This window comes from Microtus ochrogaster, unplaced genomic scaffold (assembly GCF_000317375.1).
Source record: "Microtus ochrogaster isolate Prairie Vole_2 unplaced genomic scaffold, MicOch1.0 UNK125, whole genome shotgun sequence".
Lineage (NCBI taxonomy): Eukaryota > Metazoa > Chordata > Mammalia > Rodentia > Cricetidae > Microtus > Microtus ochrogaster.
The window spans coordinates 273292-294534 of record NW_004949223.1 but is presented as its reverse complement, the minus strand read 5'-3'; the positions used below and the strand labels follow the sequence as shown (position 1 = coordinate 294534).

General features: G+C 47.7%; 1 protein-coding gene across 2 annotated transcripts in view; it reads left to right on the top strand.

Annotated features, from left to right (window-relative positions):
* Positions 1-672: 672 nt before the first annotated feature.
* Positions 673-21243, top strand: part of Arhgef18 (Rho/Rac guanine nucleotide exchange factor 18) — a 71615-nt gene continuing 51044 nt past the window's right edge. The window contains exons 1-3 of one of the 2 annotated variants that reach the window (XM_026778309.1): positions 673-746; positions 1026-1128; positions 1680-1821. In XM_026778309.1, coding sequence (XP_026634110.1) covers positions 688-746; positions 1026-1128; positions 1680-1821 — 304 coding nt within the window. In that variant the 5' untranslated portion in view covers positions 673-687. Of the gene's footprint in view, positions 747-1025; positions 1129-1679; positions 1822-5798; positions 5884-21243 lie in introns of those variants that run through there. The other variant, XM_013355408.2, reaches the window with a different exon arrangement.

The window sequence follows — 21243 nt, the reverse complement described above, 5'->3', positions numbered from 1 at the left end:
CGACACTACCATGGGTGAGTGGCAAAGGAGCAGGTGTGACGGCTGGGTGTGGGAGAAGACAAACATGAGACAGTTAGGGAGAAATGGGGGGCATATACATGAGGGAAACAGATGTGGGGAGACAAGCATGGCCATGGGTAAGAGTAGAGAGTTACAGGGATCTGGTAGAAAGAAGAAAGGAGCTGGTGGGTGTGGTGATCCAGGCCTCTCATCCCAGCATTTGGGAAGCAGATGAAGCAGAAAGACTTGAGTTTAAGGTTAACTTAGGCTTTGTAGTGAGACTCTGCCAAAGAAGAGGGGGGAGGAAGGAGGGAAGGAGGAGGAGGTTAAGAATGAGGGGGGGAGGGGCAAGGGGCGAAGAAAGAAAAAGAAAAAGAGGAGGAAAGGGAGGATGCTGAAGAGGAGGATAGAGAGATGAAGGAAGGAAATGTAATAGAGAATAAAACAAACGAGAAAAGGTGTCTGTTCCCTATGATGTGTCAGAAAATGTTCCTGACATGCTCTTGTGGTTTGTCCAAGACACAATACCACTGCCCTCTGCTGGACAGCCTGCTATCATGTCCCTGTTTGCAGGGCCCCTGAGATGTGCCTGGGGGGGGGATGCAGAAATGAATGATAAGGATTAAGTTGCCTGGGGACTAAATGACTGTCCCACTCTGCCCCTACAGGGCCCGTCAGCGAGCTCACATGTCTACCAGCCCTGGAGGAACCCAGTCCAACCTCACCTGGTTTGAGTTCTTGTCTGAGTAAGCACAAGCTTCCATCAGTGGCTATAGTGGGGTCTTTACGCCAAGCCAATTTCCCTAAGAGCAGACTTCACCTAGAGAACAAAGGTTGAGATTGGATAATCACAGGTTCAAGGACTGCTGGGCTGTGGCGTGAGGAGAGGGGTAGGGAGAGGGGAGAGAAAAAGGGGGAAAAATGAAAGGGACGGGTCACATCGGGGGAGACAGATTCCAGGAGCACCTCCCAGAGTTGCCTCAGAAAGCCCTGGAGCCCTTCCTCACCTTCTTCCCACCCTCTAGGAGTGAGGATGGTACAAGCAAGAATGAGAAGACAGACAAGAGCACCAGAGTGAAGCGCAGCCTGAGCTCCCTCCGAAGCAGGGTCACCAGGCAGAAGGAGAAGGTGAGGGGGCTGAACTGGAGCTATGGGGACTCACTCACCCCTCCCTAGCACCAAAAAGTACCCTTGACTCAGGAACCCTGGGATGAAAGCCAGGACTGGATGGAGGGAAGTGGAGGGCAGTAAAGGACCAGATGTTAAGTGTTTACAGCTCTGAAGGGAAAGGAGCCAAGGGATAAATACCACAATATCACACCCCCACAACAAACCCCACACAAGATGTTTTGGGAGGGGAAAACCCAGGAGGGTGGCTACCTCTGCTCAGGTGAGAAGCAGCAGAAAACTAAGGGGAAGACAAGGCTCATATAGGATTTCTTGAGGGAGGGAGAAGATTTTCAGGGTGCAGATTGGTGGGAGTTCAAGTCCAGAGCTTGGGCTTTTTTCTCTCCATAGGGTAGGGGCTGGGTCCAGCCATTAGAGCAGTTGGAGTGTTCTGTGGGTGAAAGCTGGTGGTTGGAAGTCCCCAGGAGAGGGGTTCGGCCACTCATTTGCTTCAAGGGGCTTACATCAGGCCATGCAGAAGACATACTGAGAACCATCATTGTCTCATGCAGGGGAAGAGCCCTGCACACCTAAAGGATAAGATTCAGGATGCTCCAGGGAGGCGGGAGTGTGTCAATGGGCACCAGCTGGTGCGAGGAACCTTCGTGGGCCACTCTAACTGTCCTCTGTGTGGCAAACCTTTGCTGAGCTCAGGTGAGTCCAGGCCCATCCATCCACCCAATGGGGACGTCTGTCCTCTCCCTTCCTTTTGTCCCTCCGTTCTTTGGTACATTCCTGGTTCTATCTCATTCTCACCTGTGTGAGCAAGTATTAGCAGCAACCTGGAGAGAAGCAGAGGACCAGTCAGTCACTGAGGATGGTGACTAAGCTCCCTGATTCAGCTTTGGCCTTGGGAAAATCCAGCAGGACCTAGACTCAGGTGGGGCATTTATCTGATGTGGTGACCAAATGTCTGGTGCTTACCTGCTGAATTCTCGGAGATGTATTTTGTCGTAGTTCTGGGACCTGGATGACCAAGGTCAAGGTTTCTGGAGGGTGTCAGGTCTCTCCCAGCTTTTGGCGGCTCTACAGCCTGTGGCAGCGTCGTCCTGCAAGGTTCTTTTTGTGTGGACTTTGGGTTCCCAAACTCTCTTTTCTCTTTCTGTTGTACGTGTGTCTGTTCATGTGTGTATGCCAAAGGACAACCTTGGCAGTCCTTCCTCGTGTGCCATCCAGCTTGTTTTATGTGGGATGTGTGTACAGGTACATTCATGGACATATATGCCCATGGTGCACGTGCGTGAGGAGGCCAGAAAATCATTCTGGGTATTTCCCCCTATTACTCTCCACTTCATTTTTTGAGACAAGGTCTTCACAGAACCTGGAGCTTGCTGATTCAGCTGCTGCCCGCAAGCCCCAGGGATCTTCCTATCTCTGCCTACTAGAATTATAAGCATTGTGCCCCTCATGCTTGGCTGGCTTGCTTATTTGTTATTTATTTATTATTTTACATGGGTTCTGGAGGATCGAAGTTAGATCCTTGTGCTTGTAAGGAAAGTATCTTAATGATTGTGTCATCACACCAGCCTCCAACCTCCCTTCTTTTAAAGACCCATCATCACATTGGAGTAGGGACTCAGCCTAGTCCATTATAAAGCTCCTTGTGAGTTATGACTACAGGTGCAAGGGCTTGATCTTTAGTTTAGTCGCGCTTTATTTATTTTTATTTTCTGTGTGAATCTGTGTGTAGGTACAGAGGTCAGCTCTCTTCTCTCGCCATGTGGGTTCTGGGTTTAGAATGCAGGTCATCGGGCTTGGTGTCAAGCCTCCTTACTGAGCCGTGGTCTTATTCTGCAATAAAGGGGGGGATGGGGCTATAAAATATGAATTGAAAGGAGACAATTCATGCCACGCTGTGGTAGCGCACACCTCTCATCCCAGCACTTGGGAGGCAGAGGCAGGCGGATCTCTGTGAGTTCAAGGCCAGCCTGGTCTACAAGAGCTAGTTCCAGGACAGGCTTCAAAGCCATAGAGAAACCCTGTCTTGAAAAACCGAGAGAGAGAGAGAGAGAGAGAGAGAGAGAGAGAGAGAGAGAGAGAGGATTCAACTCATAGCATGGAGTTTCCTCCCTCCAAGGGACTGCACAAAACTGCTGGGTTGGGCTGGGCTAGGCTGTACATGTACAAAGCCCTGGACTCCACCTTCAGCATGAGAGGTACAGGCCTGTGATCCCTAAACTTAGGAGGTGAAGGCATGAGGATCAGAAGCTCAACATTGAAGTAGGCTAGATAGTGAATTCAAAGCCAACCTGAACACATGAGATTATATCGTGTGTGTGTGTGTGTGTGTGTGTGTGTGTGTGTGCGTGTGTGTGTACTCGTGCATGTGTGTATGCAGTTTGTAGCAAGAATTCAAACTACAGAGTATTTACAATCAAGACTCAGGCAAGTCCAAGGTTCAAACGCAGGACATCAGCATTATTGACCTTTGGGACCAAGTAATTTTCTTCGAACAATGATTCCTGACCCACTAGGCACTAATAGCACCTGCCCAGCCTAATGTTAGGACAAAGTGTCTCCAAACGTTGTCAAATGTCTCGAGTTGGTGCTGGGCAGAGTAGCCCCAGGTGAGAACGAGTTATTCGAGACTACTAGGAATCCCTAGTGTGTACACAGACGTGGAAGTAAGAACAGGCCTGGTGCCTCCCAGGCACCCGAGTGGTAGGCTTTTAGTCATCATCCTGCCCCCCCTCAGCTGTCAAAGTGTCCTTTCCCTAGTTGAAGGACTATGGGTGTTCTGCCTGTGGCTACTCCTATCTACTGTAATGATGACTGAACCCAGGACACATTAGCCAGTATTCTACCACTGAACTACACCCCAGCTCCTCACTGGGGGATTCTAGGCAGGTACCCTACCACTGAGACACACCTCCAGCCTGGTTTTTAAAACAGAATCTCATTTAGTTATCCAGGTTGCCCTTGAACTCACTCAGTAGCCCAAGAAGATCTTGAACTTGCTGTTTTCCTATTTTTGAGTAGGTGTGATGTTGTGGTTTCTTTTTTTTTTTCCCTCTCCTCTCTCCCTCTTCTCTCCCATCCCATGGCCTCCCCATCTCTCTCTCTCTCTCTCTCTCTCTCTCTCTCTCTCTCTCTCTCTCCCTCCCTCCCTCCCTCCCTCCCTCCCTCCCTCTTTCTTTCTTTCTTTCTTTCTTTCTTTCTTTCTTTCTTTCTTTCTTTCTGAAAGGGTCTCATGTAACCCTGGCTACCCTCAGGTTTCAAACTTGCCGTGTAGGTAAAGATGACCCAAATTTAGGGACCGGCTTGCTGTGCTGAGCACTTCCATTGTCCCAAACACTTAACTCTTTGAAGAGCATCCTCATCTACCTCTACATCTCTTTTATAGATGAGGAAACTGAGGCTGAAAGAAAATCCCACATTTGTTTGGTTGGCTGGGAGTGGGCACCCATGCTTGGTTCCCAGCACCCACATAGTGGTTCATAACCACTCATAACTCTAGATCCAAAGGATCAAACACCTTCTTCTGTCCTCCTCAGGCATCAGGGATACACATGGTGCACGTGTATACATTGAGGAAAACACACCCAAGAAATAAAAACACATATTAAAAACAGTTCTTGCCTAACTCAGAACTAATGCCATTGTTTCACCCCATTGTTTAATTTTTCTACTTTACTTTTTACTTACTCTTATTATTATTTTTTAACTTTGTGTATTTGAGACAGGATGTTCTGTAGCCAAGTCTGTCCTGGAATTCTCTATGTAGCCTTGAACTCCTGATCTTCCTGCCCCCACCTCCTGCATGCTAGGATGACAAATATATGTCACTATGCTCGCTGTGTGCGGTGCAGCAGATGGCTTCCTATATGCTAGGCAAGTGCTCTACTGGACTGATCTCCATCCTCAGCCTAGCCAAGGTTACTTAATTCCTACCAGTCAGACTACCCCTTCTAACTCCAGCCTTGACACCCTCTCCTATGTGGGGCTGGAAGGCATTTGTATATAATGGCATATGTGTGTACAGGGGCACCTTCCAAGATGTGGGTCCCGGTTGTCAACTCAGGTCATCAGGCTGCTGGCAAGCACCTTTAACCACCAAGCTGTTTCGCTGTCCTCCCATCCCAGTAGGGTTTCTGATGTGCTTCTCAGTGTTCAGCAGCTTGTTCGGAGGCATCTTAGGCTTCCTGGGTGGGAGTGTCTGGAGTGTGTGTGTGTGTGTGTGTGTGTGTGTGTGTGTGAGAGAGAGAGAGAGAGAGAGAGAGAGAGAGAGAGAGAGAGAGAGAGAGAGAGTTTATTAAAGAAGAAAAAGGTACTCCTAAGCAAGGGACAAGGCTGAGGCTCAAAAGTTAGCGGTGATACTCTGAGAAATCTGTTGTACTTTTCACCCCTGTCTACTAGCTTTGGGGATTTTTGTTGTAGCTGTTTTTGCTTTCTGTTTTTCTATGTTTGTGCGTGTGCTGTTTATATGTGCCTGCACATGTGTGTACAAGTGTGTATACCTGTAAACATGCATGCTGAGGTTGATGAAAAGATAGACCCAGCTAAGGGCAAAGTCCCAAAGTCCCAGGTGCCTGGAGGCGAAACCTCAGGACGAGTCCCTGCCCCCTTCTGGGCCCCGCCCCCTTGGGCCGGCCTACGCACGCGCAGCTTGATCTCGCACGGTACACCGCTTCCGGCTCCTGGGAGACCGGGCGGAGGCTGCCGGAGCGACCCAGGAGCCAGCGGAGCAGAGAGCGGCCTGTGAGGGACCCTGCAGAAGTGAGTGGGCCGGGGCGATTTTCGCGGCGCCGGGGACGGGGACCCTTTGTAAACTACTTGCTAGATAACATACTCCCAAAGGTGCCTCTGGGACGTTCACGCCTCCCATGCAAGTCACCTCTTCATACAAGGGGTTTCCAAGTGGAGAATGTGGGGTTCAGTGGTGCAGACGGTACCCAGCCGCCCTGTCCCAGCGCCATGGACGCTGCAGCCACCTTTCCTGGAAAGGAGAGAGAAAAGCCACTGAACTAAATGCAGCTCTTTGCTCCCGGCTTGGGGACACCAGGGCCAGGGTCAAGGGTGGAGTGTCCCCCACAGCAATTCCTTGCACCACTTTAGGCCCTCTGGAAATCTTGACACCCTTGCCTGCGAGCGTTTGGGTGCAAACCGGGCCTGTTTCGCTTCTTGCTTTCTACATTCCTTCCGGGCTGAGAACTCAGCAGGTGCGCTGCAACTTTGCTCGCAGCCAAATTGAGCGTTTTGTTGTTGCTGTCCTTTCCTTATCTTCTCTTTTAATTACCTGTAGCTTGGTGGAAGTAACTTGGCCAGGAGGGGGAAAGTTCCTCCAAGTTTATCACAGAAGCAGCAGTCTCCCTCCGTTTGTTTTTTTTTTTTTTTAATTTTTTTATTTTTTTTTGCTCAGTTCTCGGGGCGTTGGGATCTGGGGCTGTGGCGTTCAAGGGCCTTTCCATTTCTTGCTGGGAGCGTACACACAGCTTGACGAGCAAGGGCGATTTGAAATGAAAGAGTTTGTTTTGGTTTGGTTTTTGCAGGTGTCTGAATGAATGATTAACCTTTTAACTGTAAGGAGAGCCGTCTCCGCGTCTCATCAGACCTAGCGGTCTGGTCCCGGTTCTGTCATCTATGTGCTATGTAACATCATCGAGTCCCAGTCTCCTCATTAGACTGAGAATAAGGACTAGTCGTGGGTTCAGTGAGGTGACATGTCAAACGGATGTAGCGGAATGTCTGGCATATGGTCGGTGTTCAGTGTTACATAACCTGTGCATATGGACCTGCTTCCAGACCCGGAGGATTGTGTGTGATGTGTGAGCCCGGGTGCAGGAGGTCAGAGGTCAGCTTTGAAGTAGATTCTCCTAACAAGTCTATGTGAGTTCTGGGATTCGAACTGAGGTCACCAGGCTTGTACTGCAAATACTTTTGTCCATTACGCCATCTCCCACCCCCAAGCCTAGATTGTAGGTATTGTGAGGCCAGGGGAATTGGGTGTCTTGTTGGTTCAGACTGGATCAAGATTTAGACTTGTCCCTGTTTGTTGCTCCTGTTGGTCCCCAAGCCCTTCTCTGGGGCAGGGACAAGGCCTTCTAAAGAAGAAAAGAAAAAAAGGATTGATCTTGTAAAGAGTAAACATTTGTTTTCTATCATTTATTTTTCTTGTGTTGAGACTTGAACCCAGTTCCTTGCATACTAGGAAAGCTCTACTACTAAGCCCCCCCCCCCCCCAACCCCCCCCCCCCCCCAAGCCTCTCATTTTCATTATTTATCATTATTTCCCGGAGTTCAGAGGACAGCTTTGTGAAGTGGCTTCTGCCTTTCCACCTTCATCAAACTGGCACCATAGGGTCTTACCCCATGCCAGGCTGGCTTTGAACCACATCTCAAGGGCTGGGCACCCACGTTGTTTCTATTTTCAGTGCCGCAGGTTAGTGAAATTTAGAGGGTCTGTGATTTCTTAAGTTCACTGGCGAATGGCTCGGGACTTTCTCGGCTGTTCCTTGCATAGCTGGGTGTAATTTGCATTCTTGTCACACAGTAGCAATTTGGCCACTTGCACGGTTTACCCACCCCAGGCACCCTGGCTGTGGTAAGCAGCTGTGCCTCCCTGTGTTTATCTACCACGAGTTTAGCATAGTTTTGATCTCCTATCAAGGTCTCCTTCATTTCTCCCAACCTGGGTCGTGTTTCCATTTCTTCCAGCCCCGTCTGTGACTTTTCAGCAATTTTCACCTCCAGCTGCCTTACGTTATTTAAAGCCCCAAATCCTGTCTAAAACCTAGCCCATCTTGTTTCTTTGTTACTTGTTAGGCAAACACTTTCCCTGCTGAAAGGGATCTAGGGTTGGCTACCTTGTGGAAAACCCTCTCACCAGGTGCAAGACAGTTCGCGGGTAGCTCTGGAGGGAGCTGGAGGAATTTATTTTTAAGGGAAGAATGCAGTTAGCAGAGGGAGGGAAACTTTAAAACACCGTCCTCCCTGCGAGCTGGGGCGTCTGCCTCTGCAGCTCTCTCCGTTGCTCGGTCTCTTTCTCATTCAAATCAAGTTGTGAGGAAAGTAAAGCTGGCTTCTCTGCCTTTGGGAGTAAATCAAGTCATCCTGGCAATTAAGAATATAATGCAGTTAGGCTCAACGGGAATGTGGCTCATTTGGTGTTTTGAGCACAAAGCCCAGGTTCCATCCCCAGCACTATGTAAGCCAGGGCGTGGTGGCGCAAGCCTGTTGGCTGTTTAGTGAGTTTGAGGACATCCTGGGCTCCGTGAGACCCAGTCTAGAAAAAGTGTTAGTAGCAGATACAACTTGTGTCAAAACCTGGGGTGTGGGGAGGAAGCAATTCTAAAGTTTCTAACAGAACACATTTAAGAAACAGTGTGATGGTTACATTTTCAATATGTCCGTTTGGTTATGGTCAAATGGCAACTTCTGTTACTCTTTTAATGTGACAGCTTCATTGTGACACAAGCCATGTGCCATAAAATTACCTTTAAAAATGTACCACTCAGTGATTTTCATTGTTCTTCTGCAGATGTAGAGCAAAACCATCGAGCCTCCTTGGTTTCTTGCAGTGGTGGGGATGTGACTCTTTGTTATGTGGTCCAGGAAGTGCTACCTGAAGTTTGGGAGAGATGGGGACTTGTGAGCAAGGCTCTGTTCTACAGTGGCTGCCTGACAAGTATAGTCGACAGGTTCCATCCTTCTAGCCTGAAGAGAAAGGAGAAAAGGGCAGGTGGGAGGATGGAGGGGTTGAGACCCTGCTGTACTTCCGGTAGGAATTTAGATTGCTGTAGTTACTTTGGAAAAACTGATCCTGACAGCCTTGAGGTTAGACCTAGAATCAAGTGTCCAGCCCAGAGAAAGGAATATAGAGCTCTATAAAAATATGCCAAGGCTACAGGAAGGGTTGGGTGGGTAACAGTGCTTGTTGTGTAAGCCTGAGAACTGAGTGCAGATACTAGCACCAAACAAATAGAAGCCAAGAGTGCTCCTGTGTGGGTTCTCTGGGAACAGGGTGGGGTCTCTGAGTTCGAGGTCAGCTGGTTCTTTGAGGTGACTTCAAGGCCTACAAGAGCTACATAGTGAGACCCCATATCAAACAAAAAACTAGGTACACACCTCTAACCCCAGTGCTGTGGGTGGCAGTGGAGATAAGAGTTGGGCTTGCTGGCTTCCTGTGTAGCCCCAGGTTTAGTGAGAGACTCTGATTCAAGAGCAGGACGCCCAACCTGCTGCTTAAGCCTCCACTCATGGACCTGCACACACTTAGGTGTGTACACCACACAGAAATGCTTTGGGGCATAGTCTTTGATTTCTGGTGGGACCACATCCCGAGAAACCTTCAGAAGTTGGAAAATGCATTTAAAGTTGGACCTGTTCCTCACGAATACTGCATGTTTTATTGAGTATGTGGATCCTTGTTTCTAATTGTTAAATATATATGTATATATATAATCTAGATGAGAAACTAGAAAGGGGCCTGTGACAGAACACATAAGATAATGAAAGTGAGAGGGAAAATATTGAGGGTGGAAGGGTTTATTGGGGAAGGCAGGATGGAGATTTATCTACCAAAATTAACTGTGAGAGTGTCATAAAGAAACCTGTTACTTTTGAAGCTTTTAACGGCTTGTATTATTGTGTGGGGTGGGTTGTATATTTGTATATGTAGTGTGTGGGCCTGTGTAGCGGGCCAGCAGATGATAACTTGGGGAAGTTGGTTCTCGCCTTCTACCGTGTTAGTCCTGGGAATTGAACTCGGGTTGCCAGGTTTGGCAGCAGGTGCCTTTACCCTCCGAGCCATCTCTCCCACCCCATAAGATAATTTTAAATAAGTAAAGCCTGGTCTGGTGGTACAGGTGCACCATTTCAACTACTTGAGAAGCAGAAGCAGGAGGATCATAAGTTCAAAGCCTCCCTAGACCACAGGTTGAATTTGAGGTCACCTTGGGCAACCTACTGAGACTCTGTCTTGAAATAAAAAGTAAAAACAGTTCTGCCGTGGTTGTAGGTCAGTGGTAGGGTGACTGCCTTATGGTCATGAGGACCTAGAGTCCTAGGACCACCAAAAGAAAAAATACATTGTAATACAGTCTAACTAGCACATGGTTTAGTTTCTCTTTTAATGTTTTGTTCATTTAGTTGGGGGAGGGCACATGTCTGCAGTGGCACTCAAGCGGAGGGCAGAGGACAACTCTCTGAAGTCTGTTATCTCCTTCCATCACGTAGGTCCCAGGAATCAAAGCTAGGTCATCGGGTTTGTACCGCAAGCACCTTTATCTACCAAGCCCCATACTATAGTTTCTATTGCATGGATGCATGCTACTTTTGTACAGTCATAAAGTCAAGAAAGCATAAGACAAACGGTTGTAAGCCAGGGTCCATCTGTGCACAGACACTTCTAGGATTGTTCATAAAAGCCCAGTAATAGAGATAAACCCAGATGTCCATGCTGATCTGATGGGTAAATAGCATGTAGCCCATCCACATGGTGAAATATTACTCAGCAATGAAAAGAAAGCTCTGATACATAAGTGAACTTGAAGTGTCCAGAGTAAGCATTTCCCACAGACACCGTGGGTTTGTGGTTGCCAGTGGCTGGGGGACTGACAACGAAGGAAGCTTTAGGTGTCTTTGGTGCAATGAAAACATTTTAAAACTGCTGGTGAGTGGGACGGCAGGATGGGTCATTAGATAAAGGTGCTTGAGGCCCAGGACTCTGGAGGGAGGAAAGAGTCAACTCTTTCCTGTTGTCCTCTGGCCTCCACTTGCATACGGTGGCACACGCACACACACAAATATGTTAAGTGTAAAATTGAAGGCAATTAGTGAATTCAAGACTGAATATATTGGAAGAAAAGGAACTGGAAACACAGTGCTCTTGTGTGTGTGTGTGTGTGTGTGTGTGTGTGTGTGTGTGTGTGTGTGTGTGTAACAGAGAGAGAGAGAGAGAGAGAGATCAGGTGTCAGTCCTCACATTGTTTGAGGGTCCCTCTTTTGCTGTGGCATAAAGCTAGTTGGCTGTGAGCTACCCCGGATTCCTGTGTGCCACCTCCCACCTCACTGCAGGAGTGCCAGGATGACAAATGTGCATTCTTGGGTTCAGCTTTACTTGGGGATCTAAACTGAGATCTTCACCCTCGGACATACCGCACTTTGCCCTCTGAGCCATCTCCCCAGCCTTACACTGGTCTGGAGCTCACCAAGTAGGCTAGCTCAGCTAGACAGTGCGCCCTAGGGAACCCCCGAGTCTTCGCCTCCCTAGTGCCAGGATTACAAACATGTGCTGCCACACCCAGATTTTTTTGTGTGAATTCTAAACAAACTCAGGTCCTCACGCTTGTTGGGCAAACACTTTACCCACTGAGCCGTCTCCCCAGCCCCCATGGGATTGAAGTATTAACAGTTTTCAGTTACATGTATTTATTTGTGATATGCACACATGCACTGCCCTAGTGTGTGTGTGTAAGTCAAGAGACAGCCTACAGGAAGTTCTTTCCTTCTAGCATGTGAGTTCGAGGGATCAAACTTGGCAGCAAGTGCCTTTACCCACTGAGGCATTTTGCTGGCCCTGGAACAGAATTTTAAGGAAGAGTTTGAAACTGAAAGCCTTAAGGTAAAGGAATTACAACGATTTGGAGAGCTCTAAAGAAGCTTGCATGAGCTAGACAACTCAGCATAGGACTGCCCTCACTCTGAAGACTGAAGCTGAAAACGCTGAGTTCAGGACCAACCTAGGCTAAAGACTGAATCCCTGTGCCCCAAGGGAAAAAGTTACAAAGCCTGCCCATGGTGGCAAGGGTTAAAGCAGAGATGTGGGATACTACCTACGTGGTATAGCCCTGGTGGGACAGATCTTTGTGCAACTGGACATGGCCAGCAAGCTCCAGGGACCGTCCTGTCTCCAGCACCAGAGTCATAGCCTGACTTTAAAATCCGTGCTGGGGATTCAGAGGGGCCTTCTCCCCACTCCGAAACCTTCTGCTTCTAACCACTTCCAGTTATTACGTAAGGAGGTTTTCCACCATGGACAATGCTTTCCCAGCATTTTGAAGTTCAGGTGGTAGAGTTAGACCCCCCTTAATCCAGAGAAGGAAGATTGAAGGTGTCAGACTCCTTAGAACATTTTTGAACCTGAGCTCTGGAGATAATTTCCTGTAAAGAATAAATGGGTGAGGGCCATTAGGTGGCTTAGCAGGTAAAGGTATGTAATGCTAAGCCTGAGAGTGGTACGTGTATCCCCCACCCAACAAACCAGTGTAAGAGGATGCGTAAGTGAGGCCACTGTGTTGACACACACACACACACACACACACACACGTATATATATGACCTCAACGCGTGGGAGGTAAAGGCAGAAGGATCAGGAGTTCAAGGTATCTTCAGCTTCATCCTGGTTCAAGGGCCATCCTGTGCTGTATGAGAACCTGCTTCAAAAAATAAACATATGTTGCAGTCTGTCAAATACTGTCCCTGCTCTTTATAGCTCTTCCGGCCCCCATGTGTTCAGTGGTCACCTTAAAGTGGCTGGGAAAAAAACTCAGTGGTTAGAGAGTTTGATCATCTTCAGACCCAGAATCCACATAAAAGCAAGATTGCCAGCACACCTGTGATTCTGGCCTCCGGAGGCAGGGTTAGGGGATCCCTAGAGCAAGACGGCTGGTGACAATAGCCGTGCTGTGAGCCCTGGACTTGACTGAGAGATGCTGCCTTGATGAATAATACGGAAGAGCGATTGAGTATGATTCCGAGCATCAAACCCCGGCCTCCAAGTGCTTGTTCACAGGGACATGCACACATACACACATATGTGTCCCCACACATATAGAAGGCATGCGTATACATACACACACCCCCATACACACATGGAAACATGGAAACAGAAAACAACCAAATATCACCATTACCAAATATAAAAATCAACCAAACATAGTGTCCCCAGTCCATTCGTAGACTGAAGCAAGATCACTTGGGTAGCACAAGACCCTATTTCTTTAGAGACAAAAGTGGGAGGAAGAAAATCCCTTTCCACCAACCCCCCTGTCATAGCCAGCTTGCAGCCTGACCTTGATGCACAGGATATGTTGAAATATATTCAAGCTCACGCCATTGTAGTTGTAAAAGGAATACTAATGAAGGCCTTTGCAAGGTTCTGGAATTTTCCTGCTCTAAGAACTGGCTGCTGACTTACATTTAAAATGTTTTTTATTATATTTTTTATTTATTTTGTACGGGGAGCTTACGTGGAGGTCAGATGACAGCTTTACTCAGTTCTCTACTTCCGCTTTATGGGTCCTGAGCTTCAGGGTCAGACTCCAGCGTCTTCACTCACTGAGCCACCTTGCCACCCCTTGCTGACTTATATGAGTAGTTTATAGCTGGCTTTTTTTTTTAATTAGAAGCCTCTTTTAATTTTTTTAATATTTGGGGCTACAGAGATGGCTCAGTCAAGAGCACTGACTACTTTTCCAGAGGACCGTGGTTCAATTCCCAGCACCCACATAGCAGCTCACTGCTGTCTGTAGCTCCAGTTCCAGAGGACCATGGTTCAATTCCCAGCACCCACATGGCAGCTCACTGCTGTCTGTAACTCCAGTTCCAGAGAATCTGGCATCCTCATACAGACATGCAGGCAAAACACCAATACATATGAAATAAAAATAAAGATTTTAAAATGAATATTTATGTATATGAGTATTTTACTTGCATGTGTGTCTATGCCCATTTATGCCTGGTGCCTGTGGAGGTCAGAAGAGGGCATTGGCTATCTTGGAACTTGAGTTACAGACAGTTGTGAGCCTCCATGTGGCTACGGGTAATTGAACCCAGAACCTCTGCAAGAGCAACCAGTGCTCTTAGCTTCCGAACCATTATAGCTGGCCTCCTTAGACTTGTAGGAAGGTTAGGATGCTCAGAGACCGAAATGCCTGTTTCCTGTTTGTGAGTTTAGCAGTCTGGATGGAACTCAGCGATGATGCCCACAGTTAATCCCCTCTACACTTCCTTCATTGTAATCCCTTCTGCTGTCAAGCAGAAGAATGGGTGTGCCCTTGCCCCACGGAGATCCCTTCCTGGTACTTTTTTTTTTTATGGTGATGATGATGGAAAATTGACCCTCCCTCCAGAAGCTAATTAGATACTGAAGAAGGACCAGCAAACTGCTTCTGCAACCACCCAGCTAGTATCTACATTATCCAGTCAGTCAAGAGTATGGACAGGGGAGGGGCTCTTGAAGTCTCCACCCCTAGCTGAGAACTTCCTGTCAATTGGTGGCTGCCAGGGGAAGGAGAGTTGGTGTTCTTCAGGGATGTAGTCCCTAGAAGTCCAGTCACCCGGGTACATAGGTACATACTGGCAACAGGAGGTTGGGAGGGGGAAGTGGCAGTGGGGATAGAAGAGCTGGAATAGAGGAAAAGGGAAATGAGGTAGAATTGCTCAGAGAATAATTAGGAAAAAGAGCCAGGTAATAAATGTTTTAGACTGAGGACACAGCATCCATTGCAGCCACTCCAAAGCAGCTGCAGATTATATTATTATACACACTGAGTGGGTGTGGCCTTGTTCCAATTAAAAGGTTATTAAAATTCAAGTGTCTGATCCACGGATCATAGTTTGTCAGCACTGTGGTGAGGGTGAGTAGGGGAGGGGCCGCGTTTGTGCACACACATGTGCAAAAGCACTTGCTGGTACTCACACGTCCGCACACAGAAATGCACGCTTAGAGTTCAATGTCAAGTGTCCTCCTCAGTCGCTCTCCACTTCTGCTGAGTCCTGGTCTTTTCACTGAACCTGGAGCTCACAGATTTGACTAGATTGGCTGGCAGAAAGTCCTCAGGATCTCTGCCTGCCTGTCTCCCTAAAGCTGGAGTTAGAGGTGCACACTCCCACCCACAACCTGGTTTTTACATGTGCGCTGGCATCCAGACCGTGGTCCTCAAGCTTGTGCCGTGGGCGCTGGCATCCAGACCGTGGTCCTCAAGCTTGTGCCGTGGACGCTGGCATCCAGACCGTGGTCCTCAAGCTTGTGCCACAAGCACTTTACTGCCCCAGCCATCTCTCTGCCCCTGGATCTGGCCTTTCTACTGTTCTGTCTCGAGGCTGTGTGGCTTTGTAACTGTGGTGAAAGCGCCAGGTTAGGAGATGGGGCGACTGGAACCTGCAGGTCGCAGAAGCTGAGTGATGTGTAGGTCCATCCTTTCTTCCAGGGATCCTTTGCCTGCTACGGTGCATGTACCTAGGGCATGGGTTACAAAGAGTTCAGGTACTTCCAGGTTATTTATTTATGGGGGGGCATGCGTGGAGGTCAAAGGGCAACTTCGGAGCGTTCTCTACTTCCACCGCGTCAATCCTGGAGATCACACTCAGTTTGTCGGGCTTGGCGGCAAGCCCTCTTACCTGCCGATCCATCTTCCTGACCCTCCACCAGGCTAAAAACGGTTGTTCTATTCCCTGCTTTGGAAAGATTGGCTTATCTTGGGCAAGTTTAGACCAGAGCCTGCCTCCCATGGCGTCTTTCTGGGGTTCCCCTGCCCTGACTCCATTTGATATCTTTTTCCAGAAGTGAAATGATTCAAAGGACTCATTTCTAAAAGTCATCAAAGGAAACAGGTCACCCAGGGGGGACGGGCATCCTTTGTACACAGTTTCTGCCCTGCTCCTGCCCAGGACCAAATGTTTTTCTGTTCGCTGAAAGAAAAAAAAACTGACCTCTTCAATAATTTGATTCCCCTGTCCTCCTTCTGGCCACTTTTGCTGACACAGAATTTGTCTCTGTTTTGTTTAAAGTTTTATTGTTACATGTGACTATTTGCCTGAACATATGTATGTGCCATATGCACATAATACCAATTGGAGGCCAGAAGAGGGCTTACAGGCAGTTGTGAACCACACAGTGTGGATTCTGGGAACCAAACCCAGGTCCTCTTAAAGCGCAGCCAGAGCTCTTAGCTGCTGAGCCATCTTTCCAGCCCCCACCCCTTTTATTTGTAGGGCCAGAGCAGGTTTCGGAAGCTTTGCTGTAGTCACTGTCATGGAGCCCATCTCCCCAGAACCAACAACTTTCCTGAAAACTATTTCCAGACACTAAAGGATTCGATTTTAAAATGTTTTACTGCCTGTATTTATTTAGTGACTGGCAATCAGAGGATAACTTGCAAGAGTCAGGGTCACTTCTCTCTTCTACTGTGTGGATCTACCATGTGGAACTCAGATTGTTGGGCTTGGAGGTAGCACCTTTACCCATTTGGCCATCTTGCCTCTCAGTTTTGATTTCTGAGTAACCAGTTGAGTTGACATAACCTTTTAAAAGATTGGTGCCCAGTACAACATAAAACAGAAACCAGTAATGCTAATAAATGTTTACCTGTCTGCAGGTAGAGGCAGGAGGATCAAAAGTCCAAGGTCATCCTTAGCTACGTAGTGAGTTTAAGGCCAGCCTGGCCTATGTAAGTCTCTGTCTCAGAAAGAAATGAAAACTAACCGAAAAGATTTCCAGAAGGGGACTGGGACTCGGATCAGCTGGTGGACCACTTGTCTAACATGCACAAAGCTTTCATAAGCGGGCTGTGGTGGTATACCTGTAATCCTAGTACTTGAGCGCTGAAAATGGGAGAACCAGAAGTTCAAAGTCATCTAGGCTACATAGAGAGTTCAAGACCAACCTGGGCTACATAAGTCTTTAAAAATACGAATAAGTAAATACTGGGAAGAAAAACAGACAGCTGTACTTCTGGGAATGCCTGCCTGAAGGGGGGGGGGGTGGTTTTGCCAGAACCCTCATGGTTCAACATCTAGATTGCTTGCTTTATTTTTTTTTTTTTTGTTGTTGTTGTTGAGACAGGGTTTCCCTGTGTAGCCCTGGCTATCTTGGAACTCTCTCTGTAGACCAGGCTGTTCTTGAACTCACAGAGATGCACATGCCTCTGCCTCCCACTTGCTGGCACCACTGCCAAGCATGTTTTTTTTTTAATTCTTTTTTTTTTTTTAAGATTGTTGCTTTTCATTTTACATGTATGTCTTAGGGTTTTTTTTGTTTTGTTTTGTTTTCTGTGAAGACACACCATAACCGCAGCAACCCTTGTAAAGAAAACATTTAATTAGAGGTAACTCACTTACAGTTTCAGAGGTTCCGTCCGTTATCATCATGACCGGAAGCATGGCAACATGCAGGCATACATGGTGCTACAGCTTGCAGGCTACAGGAAGTTGACTGAGACCCTGGGCAGTATCTTGAGCATAGGAAAATCTCAAAGGCCTCCCCCACCGTGACACACTTCCTCCAACAAGGCCACACCCACTCCAACAAAGCTACACCTCTTAATAGTGCCACTCCCTGAGATTATGGGGGCCAATTACATTCAAACTATTACAGTGTGTGAATAGTGCTTGCTTTTGCATATGTGTGTGTACCAGATGTGTGTCTGGTTACCAAGGAGGTCAGGTCAGGGTGTCAGGCTCCCTGGAGCTGGATGGTTGTGAACTGCCTTACAGGTGCTGGGAACCAAGTCCTGGTGCTCTCTAAGAATAGCAAGTACTCTTAACCACTGAGCCATTGCTCCAGCTCCTGGTTTTTAAATTTTTTAACATTTCTTTAGTATGGGAGTGGTAAGTGAGAGAAAAATGCATGTGCAGACATGGCACTTGTCTGAGGGCCAGAGGACAACTTGGAGAAGCTGGTTCTTTTCCTTCCTTCTTCCATGTGGGTTCTGGGGATCAAAAGAAAAAAGCCACATATCTTCAGGCTTGGCAGCAGGTGCCTTTACCTACTTAGCACAGCATTCCACTTGCCCAGCATCTGGATTTGTATGGGTCAAAAACACATGCTCTTTCAGTATCTATAGAACTCAAATGGGCCTTACAGTAGATGGGGTGGGTATGTTGAGGCAGAGTCTTTAGCACAGGCTACCCTTGAACTCACTCTGTAGCCCAGGCTGGCTGCCAGCTCACAATCCTCCTGCCTCAGCTTCTTATGGGATAGCATGACAGGCATGCACCTAGCTCAGTGTGTCTGAATATTCCTCTACCCTAAACCAATGAAACTGGAACCCTTGGAAGGAAGTGATCTGTAGGACATGCCTGTGTTATGTAGGGCCAGCTCCACCTTACAAATCTCTTAACAGTGAGGCAACTTGCCTAGCCACTTTACCCCCTCAGTGCCCTTCATCTTGAGCTTGTGCCTCTGGCATCATGCATAAATGTAATGCATGCCCCTTTCCAAGTGCACATGCAAGGACCATTTCTTTGGATGGTGGTTGATCTTATCCTTAGTAGGGTAGTTACTTGGTCTGTTTCGTCTCTCTCTGTCTTCCTCTCCTTCTGTATGTGTGGGTGGGTATGCATGATTGGGGGAGCACTGTCTATGAACTTCAAGTGAAATGTTCCATCAGCCTCCACATTGTTCCTTTGAGATGGGGTCTCTCACTGAACCTGGAGCTAATGTTGTAGTGATTCTCCTTTATGTATACATGGCCACTGGCCACATCCAGCTTTTCTATGGGTAATGGAGATTTGATCTCAAGTGCTGTGAGCCTCTGAGCCACCTCCCCAGCTCTTCACTGGTGGCTCTAACTTACGATGGTTGTAGTTCATCCACGTAGGCCAAAAATCCTAGTACTGTCCACTCCACCACCTTGTACCATCCATAGTTAACCTCGATGATGACTCCAGACATCCAGTGGAGCCTGGTCTGCATTTGCCCGTGAGTTGGCCTGTCATTATCAGGTGGGTTTCAGTGAGTGCAAAACAGAAGCACAGCAGGGACCTTACAGTTGGTTGGCTGTAGTAGAACCAGTGTCTACAGTAAACCATAAGGTCTGTCATTCAGGACAGTCAGCCTTAAGAATGTGGGCATCGTTTTTTGCTTTTTGTTTTGTTTCGCTCCATGTCAGGTTGAGGGTAGAGTCTAAGGGAAGCAGCATCAGCCCTAAGGCTCCTCCTCCATTACTGGGTTGGAGGTGTGTGCTCCATTTAATAAAAAAAAAAAAAAGTGTGTGTGTGTGTGTGTGTGTGTGTGTGTGTGTGTGTGTGTGTGTTTCCTTCTACCATGTGGGTCCTGGGAACTGAATTAGACCGTCAGGCTTGAAGGACTTGGGTTTGGGTTAGAGTGAAGGGTTTCCCCCCTTTCTTGTGTTCTAATGTCCTTAATTTTACTTACTACACTATAAATAATAAAGTTTAAAATGTCCCAGAACATGAGTAGTGCTTTTGACAGTTCCATTACTGTACAATATTATTTCCTATTTTGTTATTAACTTAATAACTTAGTATTTATTTTTCTTTGTTAGCATACAAAATAATGGCTATCAGAATGATGTTTTGTGCATAAATACTGTTGGACTTTGTGCATATTTAGTGTTCTAGGACTCCCTCTCGCCCCACCATCATTTTCATCCTCCCAAATAGTCCCTCTTCTGTTGTGTATGTTTTGTGTTTTGAGAAAGGGTCACATGTAGGCCAGGTTGGCCTTGAATTTGCTGCATGCATATCCTAGATTGACCATCCTTCTGCCTCAGCCTGTGAGAGCTGGTTTTATAGGAATATACCACCATGCCCAGCTCTTGATTTTTTGATTGTTGTTTTTTATTTGAGTGAGACAGGGTCTCACAATAGCCTGGAAGTCTCTAGGTAAACCAGAGTAGCCTGAAACCTGTTCTTTCTATGCCTCCCAAGCACAGTGATTAATAGGCATACACCACTGTGCCTAGCTACTTTTTATTATTTTTATTACATTTATTTGTGTGTGTGTCTGTGTATGGTAGTCAGAGAACAACTTACAGGCCTCCCACTTTGTGGGGTACAGTGTTAGAACTCCAATATTCAGGGTTAGTGGCAGGCACCTTTACACAATGATCTGTCTTGTGTGCGTGCGTGTGTGTGTGTGTGTCTATGTGTGGTGTGTGTCTATGTGTGTGTATGCATGTATTTGGTGTTCTGATATCAATGATGACCATGACAGTAAAGGCAGGCTGCAGGCTTGAGACTCAGAATCCTTATTGAAAAGCCCTGTCACCTCAGCCTCCTACCCATTCTAGAACATGGAGTCCGTCAGCCATGGAATCCGGTTTGACCACATGCATGTGGAAATCTGCTTGGCTCCCACACCATGTTCTTGGGGACCATAGGAAGTGTGCACAGGGCTACTGAGGTTATTCTGAGCTGACTGGCCTCTAGCCAGGCCTGTAACAGGATGGATGAAACGTCTTCAAACTGCTTATTAGTGAACTGTTATCAGCCTGCGAGGAGTCTTGCCGCCCCAGGCCAGACTTCTGCATGGCCGGCAAAACCTTTGCTTACTATGTTGAGTACAGAGGAGATGAGGGAAGAAAGCCTTATCAGAGCCGGAGGCCTCAGACTACTGGAGGGTCTGAACTAGCAGTAAGAGGCCAAGATCTGAAAACTCCCAGCAACTGACAGAGTTGCCTGAGGCCAGCAAGCTGGGCCCAGGTATGAAGAAGCCCTTAAAGTCCCACACTCAAGTCTAAGTGAGATCTTCCCAACCCCAGCATTGTTGGCTTTGGAACTAAAGAGGCCATGGTGGGCTGCCCTGGGGAATGCAGACCGTGGAACAGCATCCCTGTCTTCCAGGAGTACCCTTACTCCCTCATTGAGATCATCAAAGGCAGTGGGACAGGAACTGGGCACATAGTTCAAGGGGAGAGCTGCCTTACCCCAGTTGAGAGACTAGGGGTGTTGCTTGAGTGGAACCACTGCTTAGAATCCCCCGATGTGGAGCTAGGGGCATGGCTTAAGTGGAGCCTGTTCGAATACTCCAGAGAGAGCCTAATGGGCATTGCACACGGCTCAGGGTGTGGAGAACATGCTTAAGGTTCTAGGTTCCATCCCCATGTTTGCCTGCGTTCAGCAAACACCATCCTTGAGTGTTGTTAGGGTACGGCTGACCCCTGCATTGTCTCAGGCACTGTCAGGGCTTCTAGACCAGGCCTGTCGCCCACTCTCCCTTCCTTCCTTCTCCAGATCATATCCCTCCATCACCTGCCCCTGCCATGTTCATAGCCCTCATCATCTGCCCCCCCATGTTCATAGCCCTCATCTGCCCCCCTATGTTCATAGCCCTCATCTGCCCCCCTATGTTCATAGCCCTCATCATCTGCCCCCGCCATGTTCATAGCCCTC